The 16,935-nt window shown below is 54.0% G+C and overlaps 1 protein-coding gene across 1 annotated transcript in view; it reads left to right on the top strand.

The window, feature by feature from the left end:
- OAF (out at first homolog) overlaps positions 1-16,935 on the top strand; it is a gene marked incomplete at its 5' end in the record, with an annotated part of 19,783 nt that overhangs the window by 2,162 nt on the left and 686 nt on the right. Inside the window, 3 exons of the mRNA XM_019546905.1 lie at positions 14,293-14,427; positions 14,907-15,087; positions 15,723-16,930. Coding sequence (XP_019402450.1) covers positions 14,293-14,427; positions 14,907-15,087; positions 15,723-15,997 — 591 coding nt within the window. The remainder of the gene's footprint in view (positions 1-14,292; positions 14,428-14,906; positions 15,088-15,722; positions 16,931-16,935) is intronic.

The raw sequence follows: 16,935 nt of genomic DNA, 5'->3' as shown, positions 1-16,935 counted from the left end.
TGACTGTCGTGTACCCTGCCCCCGGGGCGCGGGGACGGCGGTGACTGTCGTGTACCCTGCCCTCGGGGCGCGGGGACGGCGGTGACTGTCGTGTACCCTGCCCCCGGGCCCAGGGACAGGACTGACTGTCGTGTGCCATGCCCCCGGGCCCAGGGAGAGGGAAGGCACTTGGTCTAGTCAGGGATGTGTTGGTGCCACAGGTCACCTGACTCCTGGGCCAGTGCCCTTGTCCCCTCAGAGTAGTACCCCTGGGCACACGTAAGTCTGTGGCTGGGAAGTAACAGGTCCTGCAATCTCTGCCTTTGGGGCTCGGTTGGCTCTGTCGTTTAGGGGTAATGCATGGTGGAGACGCAGCCTCCCTTCTGTTCACAAGGCACAACCTGGCCAAGACGGGCTCCTTCCCCTTTCTCTGTGTGGCAATCCCGGTGTCCCATGGCTGCATCCATCCCCTGTGGGATTAGCCGCTGCCTCTCATCCCTGTGGCACGGATGTTGAAGGGATGGGCACTGAGTTGGGAGCAGGGTCTGGGCGATCACCTCTGGGATCGAGGGAAGATGTCCAGTCTCCATGACGGAAAATCCTTCACTTCTCATCCCAACCCCTTTGGGTGTAAAGTGGTTCATCCGCCAGGAAGATGAATGGCTCCTGGGGACTGGAGGCGGAGGGGGCAGCGGTGGCCAGTGGAATTTGCTGGCATCTGCCAGGCCTGTGTGGATGCGGCGAGTTTTCCATTGCAGTTGAGCCTCGGGAGAGCCCGATTCTCTCTGCTCTGTGTGTGGCACAGCTGTTGTTACAGCTTTCCGTCCCAGCCCTGTTTACTCGCATGGACTTGACTGCTTCCATGCAAAAGGAGGTAAAAGCCCAAGAAGCCTCTTCGGGTAGAGGCGGTACCTTTTATTAGACCAACTGAATAGTTGCACAGAAGTTGTTCTTTGCGAGCTTTCAGACATGCACGTCCTTCTTCAGGCAAAAAAAAGAACTTGAAAATGGTCAGAGAAATTAAAGAGGGTCAGAGATCTCTCGGGTATGAAAAGAGTCGAGAAGCAGATGGAGATTGTGCCCAGACCTGCTGCAAGCCATGGAGCCCTGCAGCCGATCCGCCTGGGTAGTCCTGGCCTCTGCCCAGTGTGCCCGTCATGGCCAAGGCTTTCTTAACCCTCTCCCAGTTGGTTACAGGCCCCTTCTGTCTCTCCAGTTGCCCCAGCTCAGCCACTGGCCTCTTGGTCCAGTTCTTCAAAGGATACCACTATACTTTCTCCCTCTCAAGCTGTTCCAAGTTAAGCCACCTACTGCCAGGGGCTATAAGACCAAAATCCCCTCTTGTCCCTAAAGATGGTCTTCTCAGATCGAGGCTGGAGCAAGTGGGCAGGGGGACAAGGGAGGGAGGGAAGTTCACAGATTTTCTTCCCTTGCTGCGCAGAGAAGACTTCACTTGGCAGAGCAGGCAACCCAGCACCTCTCCTTCAGCACCAGCCAACGTTAGAGTAACTCTCGTGTCAACGATGTACCAAAATACTCCCTGCTCGGCGGAAATTGGAGTGCAAAGGCGGATGCAGAGAGAAAGGGAAGCCCAGAGGAGGGAATAAAAATCTGTCTTGGCTCCAAATTATGTCGGCACAAGCGTTTGCCAAGGAAAACCCGAGCGCTTCTCGGCACCTCTACCCAAGCTCTGGGGGGGCTGCTGATGCTGGGTTGCGAACTAGGGACGTGCAGATGCTGCCGTCCTCCCGTCGACCCCCGAGGATTTGCACTCGAGGCTTGTTCTGCAGAGCTGAGGCCTGCGTGTGCTTGCGGGGAGGAGAGCAGTTACTCCGGAGGTCTCCTTCAGGTTCCGCTTTGCTTCTAAAGCATCAAATCCAAGAGGCTCAAAAAGTCCTCTCCGTGTGGGAATGCCCTGACGTAGACATCGCTGTTAGGCACCGTTGACTGCGCAACGCCTGTTTCTTGCTACAGCAGCTCGGGGCTTGCAGGGGGGCAGTTGTTTGGTTTAATGGCTTTGCTGGAACGTAGTTAAAGGAAAACCAGAGAAACATAAAGGCCCGTGAGGTAGACTTTAAAGTGCGGCAAGGGAACGAGGAGTGCGAGCTGCATCCTGGCTCGGGACCCTGTTCAGACCCGGCCTCCTGGCTTCGCCCAGGCATTACTGTGTTGAACTCCGTTCTGCTCCGGCGCTCTGCTCCGTGCCACTGCCCAGTGTCCCTCCTCCTTAAGGGCAGAGGTCTCTGGGCTCTTCGCCTCTGGAAACGCAGCTGGAGGTGTTTATCCGGGTTTCTCAGGCTACTCCTGTGGTCATGCTGTGGCCAGGACGCCAGCTTCCTGCACAAATGATTTGTCCAGCTCCTTGGCATGAACTGGGGAGGCTTAGCTCTGAGGCAGAGGCTTTTTTTCCCCCTCTGAAGGGAGAGGGCTGCTGAGCGGTACAATAGAGAGGAAAGACAATCCAGGCCTGAGGTGGTGAGCCAGGGGCTTTGGGGAGCGCTGTTCAATTCCCAGCCTCGCTCTGTCCTTCCTGCAGTGCCTTGGGACCTCGTGGCCCTCTGTAGCTCTAGGCTCGGGGTAGGTACACTTCTTTCCCTGCCGTTGGAGCTGGCTGAGTCACTAGCCTTTGTGACCTAGGGCCTGGTTGCCTCCGTTTCCCCATCTGCAAACGGGAATAATAAAAGTGACCTCCATGCCCTAATGTGCATTAAAATCTCCCGAGGAAAGCGGTAGGCAAGAGGTAGTGGCGTCATTACCAGGCTGGTCTTGGTGGTGGGGTCAGGGCATGGGAGTGCCTCCTCCATAGGCTGCCTCTCCCCTCGGGACCCTCAAAACAAGGCACGACTCTGCGTGGGAAAGACCCGTGCTGGGGGCCGCGGCAGGCAATCTAATTTAGGATCAGGCACATTAGTGATGTTGACACGAAACCCGTTTGTTAAATGGTCTCTTTCCCTGTGTTACTTGGCTGGAATTCACCCCACAGCAGAGGGGCCAGCCCGAGGCTTGTGCTCCACTTAATTGCACTTGAGCTCTGTTTTCAAGGACTGGAGCGGAGCTCGAGTGGTGCCTACAGCCTTGCGCTGGCCCTCTCTGCGGGGTGGGGCTGCTCTCACCCAAGGAGAGCTGGAACTGCCAAAGGACTTAAAAAAAAAAAAAAAATCCCCTGCCTGTCTCGCCACTGCCATGTGCCACTTGCATTTCATCCGGTTCGGAGCAGAATCCAGACCCTGATGCCCAGTGACGCTCGGGAGACCCCCGCTCCAAGAGCAGCACATGGTGAGCAGCTGGGGAAGAGCGCTCCGCATGCCAGCAGTGCTGGCGGAGCTGCCTGTCAGCTGCAGCACCAGGGAGTTAGAGCAGCCCTGGGGCAGCTGCGACTTATCTGGGGATGTGCCCTCCACAGAGCATCCCAGAGCGTGGGAGGTGGAAACATGTTATCACTCGTGTTCCCACGCTGCCTTCTGACTGCAGTGAGCTTCGCCCTCCAGGTCTGCGGAGCGGCTGGATCGGGCTTTGGGGCTTTCTGGCTGCAGCACTCACTTGCTGGGGATACTGAGGAAGTGCCTAGCCCGTTCTGTGCCTCAGTTTCCCCTGCCATAAAAAGCATTACCTGCCTCTGTAAACCACTGTACAAGCTCTGGGTGTAAAGTCCTTTTAAATCCAAAGGGTATCTTCCCTGCCTGGGGTGTTCAGTGCTGGATCAGAGTTCAGAGATTAGCACCCCTCCTTTTGTTGTGTTGGAAAGTAATATTAGGATTACGTTTCTCTTTTGTTTTATCAAACGGCTGTTTGCTGTTTTACCAACAAAAAAAAAGAAAAGAAACCAAACCACTCCTCTCTCCATATTGTTGAATCTAAACTCTTTGGCAGGCTCTTTGCAATAAAGACTGCATTCCCACCCTCTGGCCGGCAAGCGGGGTGGGTGGTTAATACCCAAGTAGACATAAGTGATTTATTTTTCTTATAATTACTGAGAAAAAAAAATTGTGTGTGGGGCTGGGTGCAGAGAGGGCCAAATACTTAACCCGTGTGGTGCCAGTAGCTTCAGCATGTTGCATTGCTGCTAAAAGAGCTGCTGCTGTTTATGCTGGGGTTGAACATGGAGGCCTCAGCACCAGGGATCCCCTGTGTAAATGGGGAATAGCTGATGCATGTACTGTATCTGGAAACCCAGACTGCCAGGATTGAGGGGAGGGTCTGTCTCCCTTTGGGAATGTCAGAAGGGACATGGCTAAGGCTGCTGGCATTTTGAAGTGTGTTGAGTCAAAAGCCAGTTTCCAGCCAAATGGAGGTATGTTATCCTGTCTGCCCGCTGCTAGGTTCTTGCACCTACCTCAGAAGGCGCTGGCCCTAGTTGGAGATGAGATCCTGAGCTAGACATGGCTCGGGTCAGATCTGGTCTGGTGAGTCTGGTGTTCTTCCTGGACATGTGGACACCCATGCCCAGGTGAAAGATGGAGCAGTTAGGCAGCTGCACGCCAGGACTTGAGCATCTGCTGCTCCCTTGCTCCCCTACAACTGCAAACAGCAAGACCTGTGAAGAGGGGGAATGAACAGAACTGCTGTAATCCCTAGTGTATGTGCCTGCCTGCTCCCCGTCCCTTTGGAAGCACTGAGCTATAATTGCCTGTGTCCCAGGCTGTGACTGGCAGCCACTCTGAAGGATTGCCCGTTTTTTTTGTCTTGCACGCTCCCAGGACATTTGTGCACAAAGCTCTCTGCAGTTGGCTTCTTCACAGGTGGGATTTCAGCAGCACAAACCAAGAAACTGGGCAGTGCCATCCCAGGGTGTGCTTTTCAAAGGCTTCCTCTCAGTGCCCTAAGACTGTGTGGTAGGACAGATGAACCAACTCCCTGCGAGTTACTGGGAGATAATAGAAGGCTTTTTAACTCTCTCCACAGGAGGAAATCGAGCGATTTAGTAGAGATAATCAGGAGCTCTGGAAACCCAGACTAAGTTCTCCGCAGGGCTCCCTCTGATATTGCATTTGCCAACATTTAATTTTGCATTATTGAAGTGTGTATTTTCTGGACATTTGAAGTTTTTGAAGGGGGGCGCTGTATTAGACTATTGAGTTGTCTGTTCCCCTGTAGAGCGATTCCACTCGAGAACGCTGTGGTTTTAATGGATCTGATCTTTCCATGGTCAAGGATTGTTTGGGTACCTTGGTATGCGATGCTTGGTGTTGACCTGATGAGCTGAGCACAGGATTTGCAAGCTAGGACTCCTGAGTTTCGAGTCCTGGCTTTGCTGCTGTCTCATTGTACAGCCACGAGCAAGTCACTTGGACTCCGGTTGCAGAAGCAGCTGTTGATTTCCAGCCCCACCCACCACTTGAAGGCTTAGCAGGAGGTGGTACAAGGCTGATTTTTTTTTTTCGAGGGGTGTTGAGTGTCTACAGCTTTCATCAATGCTATTTGGAGTTCTGGGTGCCTGGCACCTCAAATGGGTGGGCACCAAGGGTCTCGCACCAAGCGCCAAAAGTTACTTGAAAAAGAGGACTTGCATTCCCTCTCCCAAAATGTCCTTCTCCACAAAGCACTAACTTTGTTTCCAGTGCCTCACAAGAGCATCGTGGTGAGCCTGCCTTCATGGTGCATAAAACGATCTGAAAACCTAAAGCTCTGCGTAAGTGCTCAGCATTATTTATTTATTCACCCATGCCAAGAGCTCTGAAGCAATAATCCAACTTTCCATAACAAACAAGGGCTTTGTACAGCTCAGGTACTCCATTTCCATTTGGAGGATGTGATGGATGGAAAACATCCCTTTAGCACAGCACCAGCCCAAATCTGCTTTTGCATCAATCTTAGATACGTAAAGAACTGGAAGGGACCACCAGGACCAGCAAGTCCAATCTCCTGCAATCTGTATCACCTGCATAATGGATGTTAAGTTCAGTAAGATCCAGAAGAACATCCTGTCTGGCCCCACCAGGCACAAAGTACCCCGGTGATATAGAAAACGTAGGGTTTCTAGTCCAGAAAAACCCAAGGCTTCAGTCTATACTGTACCAAGGGAAGAGAGCAAGAGAAACCCAGGGCTCACCAGTTCCTCGGGCCTTGCAGTGGAAGGGAATTTGTTAGGTAAAGGATGCCCAGATGTAGCATCATCTGGCCTTCATTGCTGCTGTGATCCAAGCGTCTTGATCCTGGAGTTTTGGGGCATACGGGGAGAAGTTGTTGGCAGAATTCAGTAGGACAGAGGATTATAAGAGGGGAAAAGGGTCACCCCAAGTGACATCGTGGTGCTGACAGGACCCGTGCTCAGAGACAGCAACTGGCTGCACTTGGGCAGCTGGGCCTGTTGTTGCTGAAGCACTCTTTGCCCCCCTTTGTTCCCCCCCCTTAAGAGGTTTCTTACAGAAAGCCACATCTAGGCAACCCCAAGTACCCTGGATCCCAGAGGACACCTGGCGCAGCAGGAAACAGGAGCCAGGTCCCTCATGGGCGCCCTAACCATTGAACATCCCACCCTCCTCCTCCACATGTGCAAGCTCCCACCCCTTCCACTTCCACCGCTGAGCGGGAGCTGACTGCGCGCCTCCAAGGACAAAATTCAGGGCCTTGACGGCAGCCGCGTCCTTGAAGGAAGGCGCCTGGCAGGCGGGCCGAGGTGGGAGTTGGCAGTGAACTAGCGCTTCCCTCCAAGATTTATTTTCTTGGGAACTGGTTTATTCCACTCAACATGGAAGCGAGAGTGAGACCACACATGATCTTCGTTCCCCACTGGGAAAGGCCTAAAAACAGAGGCTGAATTGCCCTCTTGTTCTAAAACACGGGCCCAGCAGGAGTCGGAGGCGGCCGGCATGGGACACGAGGACGTTGAATTCTTTCCCAGGACGGTTCCTCTACGCTCCAAGTCCCCTAGGTCTGCAGATGTGAGCCCCTGGCCCTGGGCGGAGCCGGGTGACCTGAATTCGTCCCTCTCCCAAGAGAGGAGGGTAGGATGCGGTTTTGCCCCGGCAGTCAGAGAGGTGCTGCAGAACGGCCTGTTCCTCCTCTCCGCCAGGCAACGTGAAGCCAAAAGCTGAACAATAGCTGCAACTGTACTCGCTGCACAAATGTGGGTCAGGGCCCCGTTTGCCAACATCCTCTTGAAGGGTTAATGCAAAGTCCCCGTGCTGCTGAGGCTCAGAGGTCGCGCCAGGGCTTGTTCTGTGCTGGGAAGCGGTACAGAAATCCCAGCTCCTTCGTTGGTTTGGCCAAGAACCCGCTCGGCACTGACTCGCCTTGCTGCTTCCGGCAGGACCGACTGACTCTTGGTGGGATGAGCTTGGATTCCCACCTCCCCCTTATGAGATGATGGGCAGAGAAGTTGAGGAAGGGCTGGGGAAGAAAAGAGGGATTCTGGGCAAGTTTGGGCACCTTGGCCATGTCGAAAGCCACCATTGCTTGCACTTCTACCGGGCATGCCTTAAGGCACATAAATCTTGATCTGTTTATTGTGTTGAAGAGGATGGGCAAATCCTTAAACTGACATTGGAAGCAGCCTGGAAGCCAGTGGAGGAGCTTGGATGTCAGTGTGATGAGCTCACCCTGGAGAAGGTGGGCAGACACGTTGCATCCCAGCTAGAGTCTGCGCATTGCTCCCTCATGCACGGTGAGGTCCAGTAACCCAATGTGGAGGCAGCAGGAGCCTGGATTCTGTGGCCAAGTCCTTCCCTCCGAAGGAAAAACCAAAGTTTCCAAACTAGGTGGCATTTCTGAAGCCGGCACTTCTTGGCCATCCACCCTGAGAGAGGAGTTGGGCAGGATCCCGTGGCTCCCCACCACTTGGATGAATAGGACTGGCAATGGGAGTGGAGGCAGCATCTTGGCCAGCTTTTGCAAGCGCCTCCTCTTCCCTGCCAGCATCGTCTTGAGCCAGCCACTTGCCTTCCAGAGCTCGTTTCCTTTAGGCAACCGGACAGCAGAGTCGTGGTTGCGTTAGTTGGGAATGAGCTGCAGAACCAGCAAGCTGCGGGCAGCCAAACTGTGGCCTGTTTTAAATAAAGCTCTGACTTTACTGTTTTAACAGCCCATGCAGTTCATTGGGGAAGCCCCTCTTCTCCCTTCTTCCTCTCCTGCAAAGTTTCCCCTTACCCCTCTTCTGCAGTCCTGTTCCTTCCACCCCTGTGTCTGTTTCCCATCTAAGGACCCCTTTCATGAAGATCCTAGCGGGGATCCATCCGTGAGGCCTTCCACCTTCGCGGGCTCCAGCCCTGTGGAGTCCTCAGCCCATAAATCACTGAGCGCACGGAGCCGGGTAGATAAATATTTAGATTGGCCCAGCCACAGCGCCAGGTCGGTTGTTCTGGTGTGACGGGAATGAGCCTGGAGCAGAGGAAACAGAGGTAAGATGCACACAGGGAAATGCAAGAGCAGCTTCAGAGGAGCCTGGGAGCGAGTGATGGAGGAGGGTGAGGCAGGATCTGGACTCCCGACCAGGAGGGATTGATCTTAGCACTGCAGCCAGCTGGGTGGAAAGTTGCAAAAGCTGATACCATGCGCACGTGACCCTGTCCTGGGGTGCATTTGCCCCCTTTGAGGCCATGGGGACTAAGTCTGGCTAGTATCTAATCCAGGCTGCTAAAATGCAGTCCCCCCAACCTGCTTCCTGGGATTCGCGGCTGAACTGGGTATGTGCCACTGACTTGAAACCTACAGCTCCCCGTATCAGTGGGTTCGGTGAAATTGCATGTTTCTCACTGAACTTGGCAGTGCAGCTCTTAAACGCAGAGAAGCATGTGCCCGCTCTCAGAGGTGCCCATGCATGCTTGCATAACCGCCATGGCAGGGCTAATCACGGGGCTTTAATCACCAGTGCTGACTTAGGAGCTTCTGCCACTTCGGCACAATGCTCCCGTCTGTCAGGCCGCAGCAGTGGGAACCAGCCGCTAGGAGGAGGTGGCCATGTGAGCACGTAGACTTCTGCTCTTCCTCGATATTTTCGTATTGCTGCAAAACTTGCTTCCAGACGGAGAACGTTTTCTGATCCCTTGCACGCGGACAGTAGAGCCTTCGGATCGACTGTCTGGTGAAAAATGTGGATTTCCACTTCTTTTTGGTTTGTTTTTTTTTTTAAAGGCTGAGGATTTGAAGCGATTTAAAATGAAGCATTTTGAATGGAAGTACCGAGCCTGGCGAAGCGGAGGAACAGGCTGTTCTGCAGTTTGATCGTCTGATACTTGCCCAGCCTTGTAACACCACAGGAAGCACAGCGAAGACTTCGGATCAAAACCAGCTGGCGTAAACTGATGTGGCTGCGTTGGAGGTTTGGGCTGCTCCAAAGGTGCCACATTTAAGCAAGACCTTCTTTAGGAGAGCTATGAGAAATGGTCGGTTTCCTAAATATTCCTGTGAAAATATCATTACCTCCCTCTCCTTCCTGCCTCCCACCCAGTCAAATTGAAATTATTGACCATGTTTTTCTTCTCTGCAGTTTCCACCCTCCGTTCTTGAACTGTTTCACTCGGACCCTCTTGCTTGTCATTCCAGGCTCGTGGAGGAAAGATTGTTGCTCCCTCGGCTAAGGGGTCGATTTTTAATTTTGAAAAACATGGTTTCAAGTGGCACTGCAGAAGAACCAAAAGCCCCCAGCAGCCTTTAGCTCCTGGCGAGCCTGTAAAGCAGTTCTGAGCTGCTTCAGGCCTATCCCCCAGGCCTGCTGGGTTGCTAACCAAGCCCGTAGACTGAAGACAATGACGGGGTCTGTAGGCGAAAGCAATAGGATACGTCCTCCTTCTTCCCTACTCCTCTGGCTCATTTTTCACTTAATAAGATGCATCCAGCAAAATCCCTGCTCTGGCCATGGGAAAGAATCGCATCCCAATCTGCAGCTGTTCTTTCAGCTCTCCAGATGTGCCCCAAATTCCACAGCCTTTGTTTTCTGTACGTGGGAGGGAGGACGGTGAGTAAGCTGCAGGGACGTATGCTCTAACGTAGATGATGTTCCTTGAGAGGACGCCGCTCAGAGCCTTGCAGAAAGGAAGCCAGAGTTTTGCTGTAGGTGGAAAGGAGGGTCTCATCCCAAACCACGTGGGACCGGTCAGAGGTCTGCTGTAGGAGGGAAGTCCTAAAAGTGGGGAAGTCTTCTCCATAGTTTGGCATGACTCCTGCTGGCTAACACGCTGACCTATGGCTTCTGCCCGCTCCCCCACGGACGTCACTTTTCACCGCGGTGCTCTTGGGTGGACTCCAAAGGAAGTAACAGGATTTCATGCCTCTGCTGGGGAAATGCTCCCTCCGTGACACCGTGAGTCATGGGGTAAGTGAGCATAGCCCTTGTGAACGATGCCAAATGAAGCGTCCAGGGGAATGTGGGCAGAGAGTCTCAGAACAGATGCAGCAAAGAAAACATCCATGTGAGATTTCTGTCCCTTTTCCTCGCACAGCGGCCTGCCAATATGTCTCTACCTTGACCTGGAATAACCTCCTCTTCCACGTTTGCTCCCTGCGGAGGTGTCAGATACTGTCCAGAGCACGGGAGGCTTTCTGCAAATGCTCGCAGCGGGGCTGCCAGCATCTCACACAAGCCACCAAGCTGCTCCAGGCTGTACGCTAGCAGCCTGAGCTGCATTTACTCTGGTGGTCCAGCCATGAAATGTTCCTCTGTCTCCGAGAACTAGTCCTGTCCCTGGGACTGTAAGCCTTGGATTTTTCTTTAAAATGGCGACCCTTTTCTCCCCTTGCACCTCCTTCTCAGGAGTTTATTCGGTCCCCACACACCCCAACCCCCAGTTCCTTACTGGAGTTTGTCACTCCCCCGAGATGTGGAGAATGTGAAACACAAGAGCCACATCCTCCTGTCACGCCAGCATGGTGACAATGAAGTCAGTAGAGTTTTGCTGCTTAATGTAGGCCCAGGGAGCTTTTTCTTTTGTTTGCAGGGCAATGCCTTCTTTTTTTTTTTTTCTTCTTGTGAATCCTCCCTGGAGTAACTAGTTTCCCAAGCTGGGCTTTGACTTCATAGCTGGCTGCCAGCACTCAGTGATCAGCATGGGTCCCTTTTAGCCTGAAAGTATTCATTTCATCCCCGCTTTGCCATCCGTCCAGTGCAGAAATAAGCTACTTGTTGCTGGGCTGCTGCTGCCCAAATTGTGAGAGAGAAGGCATCTTCATAAAATCAAGAGAGCAGCTTTCCTGCAATGATAGCTGAAGAGCTGAGCTTTGCAATGCTTGTGAAAAGTTTTGGCTGCGGACTGAGAGCTGCAAAGGAGAGGAAGAGAAGAGCTGCCGTTTGTTAGCAACTTGCAGATGAGGTGAAGATTTACACTGTCATCCTGCCCCGTGATATTTTTAGTTAATGATGGCTGGAAGCTGTGACCAGGGCTATGATTACAATGCAAAGATAGCAACTTGGAGGAAAAAGGTGCTTCTCAGCTTGCACATAGTGTGAAGGAGCAGGATACGGTTTCAGATGCGTTCGTCCTTCCACCAGCTAGTCCTGGAAGGAACGGCTGTCTGCCCACGGGACTGAGCAGAGCACGGATGTGTCTGTAGGGAATTGGTGGGACACATGGCTGGGGGCACTCCTGGGCAATGAGGAATCCTGGAGCGGCGATGGCAAGGGTGGAGGAAGTTTCTTACCTGTCTTGCCGAGCTTGACAGAGCATGGCACACTGAAACATCCCCGTCTGCAGTAAGGATGTGAGCTGACATCCCTGGGCCTTGTGAGGAGGATCTTCCAGTCTTTACTGGGCTTTTGCCGGTCCCACTTGGTGTTTTCTCCATGGCACATCTTCACAGGAAGCAAACTCTTTGCGTCTCAAGTTCCTCGGGCAGCCCAAACCGAATCTCCTCCTGGTTGCAGCTACTCTGTGGGGAAGCTCCAGAGAAAAGAGATCATTGTCTGCTCAGAGGGATCAAAAGGTGGATAGTGGGTGTGCTGTGTCCCCTGCCTACTCTGTCTTTCTCCCTCCTTGGGTTTACTGCCAAGGGAAACGGCAGTGCAGATTTCCAGCAATAAGGGGAGAATCTCAGCCCGATGGAGAGATGCTTTTAGATGGTGACTGTATTTGGGAAGGCATGAGCTTTACTATCGCAATCTTAGGGGCAAATTTTAATCTCATGGCCTCCGTTAAACTGAGTTACGTCTGCGGTGAGTGCACTGAACTAACTTGGAGTGCTTTCTTCCAGCTACGCAGCGTAGTCCACGAGAGCAGAATTTGGCCATCCCTTTAGTGTCATGACAGTTGCTAAATGATGAGGTCGTGATTTGCCGGGGGAAGTGGGCTAATTAATCCCCGGGCTCGGGGGAATGGCGGCCCTAAGTCAGGCAGGATGGCAAACCTGTGGGAAGTGTCGAGATGCACTAGCTGGGGTGTGGAGGTCTTGGAGATCACAAAGCAATATGCACAGGGTTAAAACCACAGCCAAGCAGCAAATACTCTTTTCAGCAGGTGTTCTTCACCCTGAAGAGGGTCCCATGCCTTTGTTTTCTATGCCTAGTTCTGCTCAGGGGTGATTTATTCAGGCTAACTTTGTTTGATTTGCCTACTGTAATCCTGCTGCTCAAGGTGTTAGTAGAGGCTTTGAGTTCCTGACTTTTCAAAGCGACACCAGCGTGATAGGTCTGGAAGAGCTGTGGGGCCAGCAGGGCTCGGCTGTGTCTCGGTGACCCTGCAAGAATCCTACACCCCCTGCTTGGAGGGTTTGTGTCACAGGAGCAATGCGGGACTTCTTCTCAGCACATGGCAACAAAGCCGTCTCCTCCCTATTGCTTTGCTCCATCAGTGGAAAAAAACAATCATCTGAAATGCCCCGTCTGAGATTGGGGTCTGCTGTGATGGATGAGCAGCTCTGGAATGGCAGGGCCGCAGTGTCTGTAAATGGAGCATGTCCCTGTGACTCATGCTCCTCTTTTACCCTCCTCCAAGTATGACCGGGAGCTGGACTCTTCCCTGTGAACCATTTGTACCATCGCAATATCACTTCCACAGCACATGTGTCCGGTTGGTCTCTTTTCCATTTTCCACTGACTCAGATCTCTTTCCCCCTCCCACCCTGTCCTTACCCGACACAGTCACTGCTCTCTAGATTTGTCCCGTTTCCCCTGAGGACCTTGCCGTTGCGGTCAGCTCTGAATGCGTCAGCCCAGTCCCTGCGCTCCAGCGGACACATCCCGATCTAGCTCGGGATGGAGAAGCGGAGTGGGGTGTCCTGCCACATGCAGCACAGATGGAGGATGTGTCGTGGGAGGGTGCCCAAGCCTGGCACTGATAGATGAGCAATGAGGCATCCTGTCATAGGTTCAGTAGGGTTCACTCGATGGGACGATGGGTGCAGCATGGGCAGTCGAGGGCAGGAATGGAGGCATCCCACCCTGGTGCTGGGTAACTCTGTGCTTCGTTTTCAAACAGTCTCTTTCCTTTTACTCATTCCGTCTTTCACATGCACTCATGTGTCCTTCCGGTCACACTTCGGGGTTTCCCGGCATAGGACGGGCTGTGTTACAATAACAGGAAACATTAGACCCAAAGATAGCGCTGTTAACAACTCATTGCGTTGGAAGGGGCCAGAGGAGTTGGTGATCTGAAGTTTTGTGTGCATGCTGGAAGGAGAAGCACCTGCAAGCAGCTCCTGACCCGTTTCCCCTTCAAGAGTCAAGCCCTGGCCTTGTTCTCCACGGTGGTTTGGGCACTGGGTGCAGGGGGTGACCCTCTTGAAGGGAGACGGGGTTGCGGGGAGAGCTTATGCCATGTCAGGGGCGAAAGCACGTGGGCCCACCCAACATAGGAACTCTTGAGGTGGCTCCCTACTGCAGGGAAAAATGTAGGGTCCTTGTTTTATAGGAGATCACCCCTCCCTGGAGGCAGAAACAAGAAACCCCGTGGAGTCAGGGTTCATCCTTGGCCAAAGACCAAAACCAGCAAGGCACAACTGGGGGCATGTCTCCCCTCCTCTGAGTAGCACTCTGTCCCCTGTGTTGTGGGATGGAGGTTTTCCACAACCTGGGCTTAAGGTTTCATACGGGTCGTTTCTCCATGTTGCCCATGCCTGGGTGGGTCCTCTGGTCATGAGAATCGAGCCTCTGATTCCTGGTCCTGGTCCTGACTCCTGGCCTCTGACTCCTGGTCCTGAAGGCAGGAGGTTTTGTTGCTTGAGCAGAAGGATCCGCTGGTGTTCCTCAGGCTGGAGCAGGTGCAGGTGTCAGCCTCCCTGAGCCCCTTTAAGGTGGGGTGACACATGGCAGAGTGGTTCAGGGATGCCGGCGGGCGTTATGGGGGACGGGTGGGTGTGCGTTTCTCCGCGCTGCCTCTCTGAGGCCGAAGACCATGGGCTGCGGGACCGTGATAACCTGTGCTCTCCCTGTGTTTTGTTTTTGGTCAGGAGGTGAAGATTTTCCGTGCCCTGATCCTGGGGGAGCTGGAGAGGGGCCAGAGCCAGTTCCAGGCACTCTGCTTTGTCACGAGGCTCCACCGCAACGAGATCATCCCCAGCGAGTCCATGGCCAAGCTGCGGCAGGTGAGGGGCAGCCCCACAAGACCATTTAGTGCTTGAGCCCACTGATCTCCTGGCCATCCAGAGCAGAGGGCTTTCCTGGGGGGCTTCATGCACTCCAGCCCCCTTCAGGCATCTGGCTGAGTTTCAGGTGAACCAGACCTGCCTGTTACCTGCCTCTGCTCCAGGCAGGCAGCATGGCCACGCTCCTGAAGGCTCGGACTCCAGCCGTCCATGGGCCCATCCCAAATCTCCAACACTTCAGCAGCAGCTGGACATTGCACAGAAGTTGTCTTGTCAGCACGGTGCAGGGTCTGTCCTGCTCAGGTTAGGAGACCGCATGGGATCCCAGGACGAGGCAGTCTAGATGCACGCCTTCTGGTGGTGTGCCACTGCGATGTCTCTTGGGGAAAGGATGGAGCAGATAGACCTGATTCTTCCTCACCAACTAAGAAGCTTTGCCACTGCTGCGGGAATTCACTCAGTGCCTTTCCCCTCCCCAGAAAAACCCCAAAACGGTGCGGCAAGCAGAGGAGGTCCGTGGGCTGGAGCACCTCAGCATGGATGTGGCTGTCAACTTCAGCAAAGGGGCCCAGCTGAGCCCTCACATCCACAACGTCTGCTCCGAGGCCCAGGAGGCTATTTACACCCGGGAAGAAGATGTTAAGTTTTGGCTGGAGAAAGGTGAGACTCTCCCCCCCTGCACGGGCAGCTCTGATACTGCCTGTAGGTCTGCAAGGCCTGATGGACTCTCCCTCTGGGGCTTTCAGGGAATAAGCTGGGTCACAAAGCATCAGCCTCACATGCTATGTAGATACCCCATGTGTATGGCAACACCTGCCTCGGGTGCCAGTCTCCCTCCCAGCCACATTTAAGCTTGTGCCCATTGCCTGGCATTGAGTGGCTACTTCAGTTTTGACATGTGGAGCCAGCTAAAGTGGTGGCTGTTGCAATAGGAGACACGTGTCCAGCATGAACCAGGCAGAGCCCTGCAATTTGTTCCACAGAGGGACAGACTGGCACACACAGCTGTCAGCCACTTCTCACCCAGGCTGAACCTGAACCAAGTAATTGAGGGAGGAAAAGGCTAGTAGCTTGTCCCCAAGTCACTTGAGCCTTGTCTATACTTACCTGTCACCCCCCAGCAGAAGACAGCAGCCACCAGAGTGCATGGCATGTAGGCACCCTCTGTTTTTCCAGCAAATGTGGAGTCCTGCCCTCTACTGGGATGCTGCTAGAGGTCCCCAGGGTCCTTGGGAGCAGAGCTTGTCCCTCGATGCTGTGGTCTGGAGCACTGTTCTGCCTCTCTTCTTCTGCAGGCGTGGACGGCTCCATGTTCGAGGTCCTGCCGCAGTCGGCCGACCTGCCCGACCTGCAGCGCTGCAAGCTGTGCTCGGACCGCTGGAAGCCCTGCATCTGCAGCTACTCGCTGAGCATCGAGTGGTACCCCTGCATGCTCAAGTATTGCCGGAGCCGGGACGCCAGTGGCAAAGTCTCCTCCTACAAGTGCGGCATTCGCAGCTGCCAGAAGGGCTACACCTTTGACTATTACGTGCCGCAGAAGCAGCTGTGCCTCTGGGATGAAGAGACCTAGCAAAGCTCATTTGGGCTGTGTCTTTTCAGCCTCCTGCCCTCGCTCCATGACTCCGGGCTGTGTGCCGGGGCTGACTGCCCGGAGGGGGAGAGGGCTCGTGGAAGTGCTTGGACCATGGAGGCTCTGTGTGCTTCTTTTCTTCCCGTTCCCTGGGACCCCCTCAGGCTGCCTCATACTGTGAAAACAGGCTTAGCTTCTGCGTCTTAGCACAGCGCTGCCCAGAGCCAAGAGCATCACTCACCAGGGACAGTTTGAGGGTGAGTCTTTCCTGCCCAAGTGCAGGGGGGCTGGACCCGATGATCTGTAAGGTCCCTTCCAGCCCCCAACATCTATGAAACTACGAAGGGGAACGGCTGTGCTTACTGGTGCCAGCCCAGAGCCTCTTCAAGGGGAAGGGAAGCCATCTCAGCTGTCATTTCAGCAGCCAAAATATGAGCAGAGGACAGGGCAGCTCCGGACCTGTCCCCTGTCCCTTTCCTACAGGCTCCCAGCCCCACCACAGCAGCACTTGCCACTGGTGGGGCCACGGACCTGGTGGGAAATCCCCCAAGTGAGGAAGGTGCAAGGGCCCGAAAGCGGGCGGCCTGCTGCGCTCAGTCACAGCACCCGACTGCGTGCCAGCTTCTTCCCTGGCTGGCAGAGGGGGAAAGCTTAGACACCAGGAGGCGTCCCCAGCCCCTTGAAGAAAGGGACTTTAACGAGTCTCTGGTTTGGCTTGTTCTTAAGACCCAGCTGAGCTGGGGTTAAGGCTCCAGTCCCGTGGACTATCCTGTTAAGAAAGAGCTGTCCACACATTACTATCCATTGCCTCCAGAGCTGTGGTTGACAATCCCCGACTGGGTCTGCACCAGCGCTTTGGAGATCTGCTGAGGGCAGGGGACTGCCATGCAGTACTCCTGGGTTTTATTTCCAACCCTGCTGCTGATCTGCTAGGTGAG

Source organism: Crocodylus porosus, unplaced genomic scaffold, assembly GCF_001723895.1.
Source record: "Crocodylus porosus isolate Cpor-Errol unplaced genomic scaffold, CroPor_comp1, whole genome shotgun sequence".
Lineage (NCBI taxonomy): Eukaryota > Metazoa > Chordata > Crocodylia > Crocodylidae > Crocodylus > Crocodylus porosus.
This window is presented reverse-complemented; position numbering and strand designations above follow the sequence as displayed.